Source organism: Diaphorina citri, unplaced genomic scaffold, assembly GCF_000475195.1.
Source record: "Diaphorina citri unplaced genomic scaffold, Diaci psyllid genome assembly version 1.1 scaffold2281, whole genome shotgun sequence".
In the NCBI taxonomy this organism is placed as follows: domain Eukaryota; kingdom Metazoa; phylum Arthropoda; class Insecta; order Hemiptera; family Psyllidae; genus Diaphorina; species Diaphorina citri.
Genome location: NW_007379706.1, coordinates 34122 through 42382, shown reverse-complemented (window position 1 = coordinate 42382; position 8261 = coordinate 34122). Strand labels below are relative to the sequence as shown.

Here is an 8261-nt window from a genome sequence, read left to right as displayed (position 1 = left end):
TGTTGAGACGAGGTCGGCGCCTTTCGTCAGCCTCTCAATCAGCCCTAGGGTGATTGCTTTAGGCTGACATTTAATTTTGGCTACAAAAAAGTAACGAGTGGATGTCCTTCGACTCAACCTTTGCTATTTCTTTAACAAGGGAAATTTCAGGTTGGTATCCTCCGTGTTTAAAGTCCCGCAGCCAGACTAAGCTGGTCTACTCCCTGATTAATGTCCCCCAGCTTTTCCCTTGTTGAGACGAGGTCGGCGCCTTTCGTCAGCCTCTCAATCAGCCCTAGGGTGATTGCTTTAGGCTGACATTTAATTTTCGCTACAAAAAAAGTAAGGAGTGGTATCCTCCGTGTTTAAAGTCCCGCAGCCAGACTAAGCTGGTCTACTCCCTCTTTAATGTCCCCTGGCCAGACAACCTTCAAAGCGAACTAGACTGACTAAATAGTATTAAGGTGTGTCCGAACCAAACTTAGTCGACCGGCCGTCGATCGACGAGATAAATCTATGTTGTCGAGGCAGTGTGGACAGTTCAGTCGACATCGATCGACGGCCACCTTTAGGAACACTTGCTTATTTTGTGCAGGTGATGGTAGCAAACTGTGTGGCCCCTGACCCGTACCCCAGTACGAGTGAACCGACCCCCCTCAACACCAAGACTACCAAACCTCCCCCTACCTCTCATATGTACGGACTAGAGCGGGGTAACCCGGTGTCCTATAGGGATCTGAATCGACCTCTGCCCCAACCTTCCACCTCACGAGGACGTTGTGCCCATACTGAACATACTAGGTAAGAAAATTGGACGCTAAGGCCAGCCACTTACTATCAGGTAGAACTGACAAGTACACCTGATCAGGTCCGCCTGTCGGGTTTACCACTGCATAGCTGGCACGGTGACTGGTCCTCACATTAAACTCACCCAGCCTGAGTGTGAGGCCTGGAAAAGCCACCAGCACTAAATATTCACCCATCTGGATACCAACCACGCGCAATATTGCTTAACATCAGTGATCCATGGGCAATTTTTATTATGCTAAAAATTGTATGTGTAAATTGACTTTCTTGTATTTGTTTGAACTTTGTTTTAGCAAGTTAGCTGTAGAATTGCTAGTTTAGGATGTGGTGTGACTTGGAAATTGGACGTGTGATTTCGTAATGCAACTGATCTTTGACACGTTTCCAAGGTTTGTATTTTGGAAGCTCACTGTGGATAGATTTTATTATGAAATATACGAGAGATTTTTTATATATTTATATTCTGAATGTAAATACTTTTATTTGATGTACATTTCTATTAATATTTATCTAGTGACTCCTGAATGAGCAGTTAAAAAAAGGCGTCATTACAGCTACTGCTAGAACCTTTGTATTTTTCATGTACATATTTTTTAACAGTGCAGAAGTGTAGTGCAAAAATTTACTCTTAACTACAAACCCATACTACCTAACTTAAAAGCATATCTACCCAAGGCCGCATTTTTTGCGGCCGGGGCGTCCCCCTGCTTGGAGACTCAAGGACCCCTGAATCTAGTAATGTACATACTAAAAAAAAATATCTACCTAAAATTTGGAGCATCCACCCCTTAGTAAGTCACTGTTTGGATTTTGGCCTGGTTCTACCTCTTAAAAAAGTATTGGGATGCGCGTAGGAAAATGGCCTAGTGGTCAATATTGCAGACATTCGTCAACAACAAAAATCTCTTAGTATTACTTTTTCTATTTTACCTTTAACACTGCATATTGTGTAAAGTTGTTTTAGCCCTAAGCTTTAACTTTGGATCTAGCCAATCTCTTCTTCTCAATCATAGGTTGTTTGGGTTTAGCCCTAAGCTTTAACTTTGGGTTTAGCCAACTCCATTCTCTTCTTCCTCGTCATAGGTTTAGGGATGTCCGTGACAGATCTCTGTTGTCTCCAGAACTCTTGTCTGTTGATTAGAAACTTGATACCCTCCTCTGCCTGAGCTATGATGAAATCACTACTCTCTTGATTATGTGGACTGCGGATGTCTGAAACAAAGCGGGGAAATGTCAGTCAGTTTCATTACTATTCTTTGAAAATGTGGGCCTATTTCAATACTCTATTATTTCATTGTATAGAACATAGCTCATGACTGCATAGGTACATACCCATTTTTCACATTTTCCTAGAGCACCAACCTCAGTGGTCTTGTGGTTAGTGCGGTAGACTTGAGATCTAGATGTTGATGGACCAAATTTAAGTGTTAAGTTCAGAACATAGCTCATGACTGCATAGGTACATACCCATTTTTCACATTTTCCTAGAGCACCAACCTCAGTGGTCTTGTGGTTAGTGCGGTGGACTTAAGATCTAGATGTTGATGGACCAAATTTAAGTGTTAAGTCATACATATAAATTATCAAGGTGTCTTGGATATGCTTAACACAATTAAAGTGCCTTTATATAGATAAATGGAAATTGATTCTCGTCGTAGAAGCTTAACCCATCCTTTAGGGCTGTTTGCCCCTACACCTAAGCCTCTGAGTATTGATTCTCTTGGTTTTCTTGGCCAAAGTTTGGAATCCAAACTTACTCGGATTCTTGAGCAGATTCTCCAGATACTCCTTGTCCCTATGCAGCTCGCCCAAGAGCAGTCTCGATATCTTCTTGCTATCCTGTCTCTTCTCCATGGCCGCTTTATTTTTCTGCTTCGTCTCTGAGCCGGACTGACTGGAACTCTTAGCGGTGTCGGGGGTGCGAGACTGATCCTCAGGGGATATCGCACCCCCTGATGGGGAGGGAGTTTTGTCCAGAGTCCCTCCTGAAGAGCTTGGGGCGGAGTCTATAGGAGCCCCGATCTTACCTGTAACGAAGGTTCATTATAAGTACCTAATGTACCAACCTCAATGGTGTAGTGGTTAGCGCGGTGGACTTCGGATCTGAAGGATTGTAGTTCGAGTCAAAATTAAGTATATGAAGCGGGGAACAACATTTGTGACAAGCATTTATGCTTAGCACAACTAAAAAAAAAAAAAATCCTTGGAAGTTAAGTGATTGAGGAAAATGATCTTTCGAGTGAAAGGTTTTAAGTTTAAAGTTGGGTAAAACACCGAAAATCGGCCTGTTATCTTTCTAGGACCAAGGATTAAGGCCTGTTTCTCTTATCCTGTCTTCCTTCTCTCTTGTATTTCACCCTATACTCGTGATCAGTGGTGCAGTGGTTAGCACGGTGGACTGTGATTCTGGAGGTTGGTGGTTCGAGTCCAAGTCATGTCATAAAATTTAGCGTGGTATATTAAGCGGGGAACGACATTTGTGACAAGCATTTATGCTCAACACAATTAAAATTCCTTTTCAAATTCCCTATACTCGTGATCTGAATATGACTTTCTATTATGTAGATAAATTCACCTGTAGCACCTCTAAAGAGTCTGCACACTCAGGTTTATTCCAGAGAAAATCTGTGAGTTCATCTACTATCCCATTAAGAGGATACCAAGAGGTGCCTAGGCCAGAGAGCTACTTGGGGCCCCCGAACTGAAGGGGTCTAATGAGGGATGAGGGGTTTGATAGGTCTGTTATCCCAAGGCCTTGATGTAACCTAGAAGTACCCTCACTGGTATATTTCAACCTCCCCAGTTTCTCTAAAATTCACCTGTAGCACCTCTAAAGAGTCTGCACACTCAGGTTTATTCTAGAGAAAATCTGTGAGTTCATCTACTATCCCATTAAGAGGATACCAAGAGGTGTCATCGAGGCCAGAGAGCTAGTTCAGGGCCCCTAAATCGTAGGGGTCTGATGAGGGATATTCAGGTACATAATTATGTCGTTGTACCCTACTTCCTGAGACGGACTTGACCATAGTCCCATTCAGGTACCCTCAAAAGAGCCAGTGTTATTGTCTGTGGCTTGACAGGGCTGGTTTTGTCTCAGTTTTACGTCCTCCAGCGGGACCAACTTTCTATTATTCTAAATTGTTTGTTTTTAAGAGGTTTGATAGAGGGAACTGTAACTGCTAAGGTCTTATCGTCCCATAATCGAAGAGAGGAGGACAGGATAGGAGAAAGCCAGCCGTTCCGAGAACGAACCTTATCTGTTAGGATAAAATCCGCCCCCGGAAATCGAACCTGTGACCTAGGGCTTACAAGGCAGACGTGTTATCCATTACCTTCCTAGCTAACTAGGCTGGCTGCCATACACTCGTGATCTGAATTGTTCTGAGCGCACCAAAACCTAATACCTATTTGACAAACTGCTCAAAAAATAGTGATAAGATTCAACTCGAACGCCTAAATCGTTGTTGACCATACTCACCGATTGTGTTTTCAATCGCTTCCTGTGCTTTCTGTACACCCAGTCGAAACTCTTCCAGTTCAGGTCGAATTTTGAGCCCCCGGTGATAATACATGAGGCTGTGTTCAAAGTCGCCTAGGTGATAAAGTGCCTCGGCTTTCTGGAATATTGCTACAGAGGGAGGAAAAAGCGGTCATTTGTGTCAGAAACATATGTCTCTCTTTTGCCTTACTGGAACGGTTTATTCATCTCTCTATTCACTTTTACTGGAAGGGTTTAGTCGGTGAAACTTTTTATCTGTGCTTTGCTGTAGATCCTGTTTCCCCCATTAGTTTTATGTTGTAATGATAAATCGTTATACTTGTACCATCACGTTGTATTTCTAACCGAAGTTCATACATGTGCATGTGCATACATAGGTATTATACACCGTACAAGGCTTAGGTGTAGGGGCGAACAGCCCTAAAGGATGGGTTAAGCTACTACGAATCTACGAATACACCGTACAATGTACAAACAACAGATTATTATGGGTAATCAGTAATCAGGGTAATTATTCCTTTCCTATGTTTGCATGTCCAACAGTCTAACCTATGAATTTATCACACACCTTTGTTTTTTAACCTATTTCTGTATTTATAACTCACCTCAAACTGTATCTCTCTGTAGCAAATACTTTGAGTTTACTGTTGCTGAATTATTCAGCGTATTTTTTATGGCAGGGCACCTGTTGTTGACTAATTCGCACACCTCTGAACGCACGGCAGCAACAGTGCGCCAAGCCAAGTCACGCCTGTGTTACTCGAACCAATTCAGAGTTTTCTCATCTACCTTACCTCGAATGAAACCCTTGTCATTCTCCAGCGCTGTCTCGGCATCTTCCAAAGCCTTCTGAGATTCTCCCAGGAGTAGATAGCATTTGCTTCGGGCCACCAACGCGTTCTTGTCGGTAGGGTTCAATTCCAGCGCCTGGAACATAAATTTTCGCATTTGAATTCAGTTGGTACAGTTTGTAAGGTACTTGGGTTCAAATTCGTCCACATCACATGGGAGTGTTTCAATACCTGAAACCCTGTTGGAAAATAAATGTAAGTCCGAAAAATTTATACAAGGAGAGAAAAACTATCAACCAACTTTACAGTGTACAATGTTTCAAAATTTCTGTTGTGATTGTGAATTACAGAAGTGTTATTCATTAGGCCAGCTATTCACTATCAGGTAGACCTGACAGACGGACCTTTCCGGCCGTACCTGTTCAGGTCTACCTGATAATGAGTGGCTTTGCTTCGGGCCACCAACGCGTTCTTGTCGGTAGGGTTCAATTCCAGCGCCTGGAACATAAATTTTCGCATTTGAATTCAGTTGGTAAAATACTTACTTTTTTTTCTTTTTTTTTCTTCTTCTTAAAAAAAAAAATCTTGTACATTGGATTGTACAGTTTGTAAGGTACTTGGGCTCAAATTCGTCCACTTCACATGGGAGTGTTTCATTACCTGAAACCCTGTTGGAAATGTAAGTCCGAAAAATTCATACAAGGAGAGAAAAACTATCAACCAAGTTTACAGAATTTCTGGTCAAAATTTCTGTTGGGATTGTGAATCTTACAGAAGTGTTATTCATTAGGCCAGCTACTCACTATCAGGTAGACCTGACAGGCGGACCTTTCCGGCCGTACCTGTTCAGGTCTGCCTGATAATGAGTGGCTGGCCTTAGGAAGAATATTACGGGGAGGCACTTTTTAATTTCCAACATCTTCTCCACCGTGCTAACCTTTTTGACAAAGTTGATGGCCACATTGACGTCTCCGTTTCTCAGCTCATGGCAGCCCAGAGCAAGCAGTGTGCTCGGATCTGCTTCCTCCGGCATCTGTAGCGCTAACGTCCGATCCTGTCGCCGCTTCAACTTAAGTGAGTGCTTAATATCGCGGGTCCCCATGTTTACCGCAGCCGCGCGGTCCTTATCCGTGTAAACTTCTTCGAGGAAGCGATCCCGTTTGGATTTCTTGACGCGACTCCCCCGTCGGCCGCCGTTGGCGAGGCGCTCCTGTTGTTGTTTGCGCAGTTTCAGCTCCTTGGTGAGTTGCGCGAATGAGGTGGGACCCGCGGGGGAGGGAGAGCGGGATTGCGCGGCCCGCGCCTCGCGACGAGCAGCTTGGAAAAAGGGGAACGAGGGACTTTGGAATTGCTTGGTGATTGTAGGGACTTTGTTGTTATACCTATTTCTTGGTCCCTACAACCCCCTAGGGAAGAAGGTTGTAAGGACCCTGGAATAGCTATTGGTGTATTTCTTCGGCGTTCTAACTAAACGAACCTAGTTCAGTCAGATTTGGAAGGGTGATTAAGTATTTCCTGACTTATCTGCCTCTCTCCCTCCCCCTCCCCATTAGGCTACTTCTCTGATCTCCCAATTGGCTACTTTCGCTACATGACCCTAACCCGTCTTTGTCTCTTTCACTATTTTTGTCATCTACGCCCATCAATTAACCCATACATATACATATTATGTAAAATAAATTGCCCCAATTGCCCCATATTCAATTCAACGGCCTCACCTCGACCCCTGTCGGCCTCAAACTGGGTGCGCTTCTTTTTCTGCGCCTGCGCTTCTTTCTTCCTTTGGCGCGCTTCATCTTCATCGTCCCCCGTACCCACGCGCACAAAACTATGCAGGAGCTCCGTGTGGCGGTTGATCTGCAGAATGTTGCTGGCTTCGTCTTTGGCCCGCGCGGAGTTGGGCTCATTCCCACTGTTTGGGTCTGGTGGTGTGCTGGGGTCTGCCATGATTTAAGATGAACCGGGAAAGGCGATCTTAGCAACTCCGGGAAAGGAGGTCTTAGCAACCTGTGTCGCCCGTAGGGTTAACACGGATTAAACCGCGGAATACCAAGTCTCACACGGGTAAAACTTCGGAATATTGAGTCTTACCACCTTTTCAATAGAGGTTTGAATGTAAGTGTATAACTGTTAAGATCTTTAGTGAAATCTTCTGGCTAACTCCCTCAAGTTCAAACACTGATTATTGACCCTTGGATACTTGGATTAGGTACTCTTGGCTGCAGCTGACAAAGCTTTTGCTTTCTACATTCTTTATTTACTAGGGAGCTCCTTTAAGTAAGTGGCTTCTTAGTTGTTGTTGTTCTATTCATAAGATGTAGGTATCATGAGGATAAATGTCTTGTTGTCTTGTTCATTAGTTTGGTATTATGCTATCACGCATGGAGACAATTATTCAAAGACAAAGATAGGTGAAATAAAAATGTTTCTAAAAGAAATAATAACAATAAAGGTAAACAAAGCAAATTTAAATTAAAATAATAAACATGTAAAAAATATACATCTATGAAATTATTCAAAATTATAGCTGTAGGTAATGCTCTTAAAAATATTGTATTGTTTTATTAGAAAAAGTTGACACACACGAAAAGAGAAAATGGAAAAGTTATCGAAGAAAGGTGCAACAAAAATGCATTAAAAGAAGACTAAAAACTTGGTGCATTAGGGGAATTGAAGTGTAAATAAACGCAGGTAAACCGAGGTAGGGATAAAAGTAGCACTCTTGTTTATCTTCTTACTTATTTTACATGACTTGATTGGAAAAGTACTTAATTATGATTGGTTTTATCGAAGGAAAACTATTTTTCTAACAATAAAAAATCAGACCAAATGAAGGTGCTTTTTAGGACGTAGATTTTTCGAGACGCCTGATAGGGAGGGGAGTGAGAGAGATGGGGAGGAAGGTGTTGGAGAGAGATAGTGTTGGTGCCTGGTAGTGAAGCTCACACCTAGGCAGTAACCATGGGAAAGTCAAATAGGAGCTATACCGGATGGAACAACAGAGTTATGCGGGCAAAAGGGTGTAACGCCAGAGTTATGAGGGCCAATAGAATTTGGTGGGCTTGAACCAAAAATAGAGCGGAATGGAGAGCATAGGCGCTATTGGTTTTGCGGCTCCCAAAGGTTAGGGGCCACCCCTGCCATAGCGCATAGGTACCTGGATTGACTCAAACTCAAAACTTGAA

At 43.0% G+C, this 8261-nt stretch overlaps 1 protein-coding gene across 1 annotated transcript; it reads right to left on the bottom strand.

Moving 5' to 3' along the window:
* Positions 1–1012: 1012 nt before the first annotated feature.
* LOC103518636 (tetratricopeptide repeat protein 25) lies at positions 1013–7876 on the bottom strand. The gene is made up of 6 exons (XM_008483713.3): positions 6795–7876; positions 6014–6393; positions 5080–5212; positions 4265–4414; positions 2544–2813; positions 1013–1998 (listed from the first exon to the last, which is right to left on the bottom strand). Exons 1-6 carry the CDS (start codon positions 7021–7023, stop codon positions 1817–1819), a joined length of 1344 nt encoding a protein of 447 aa, XP_008481935.1. The 5' UTR covers positions 7024–7876; the 3' UTR covers positions 1013–1816.
* Between the last annotated feature and the right edge of the window lie 385 nt (positions 7877–8261).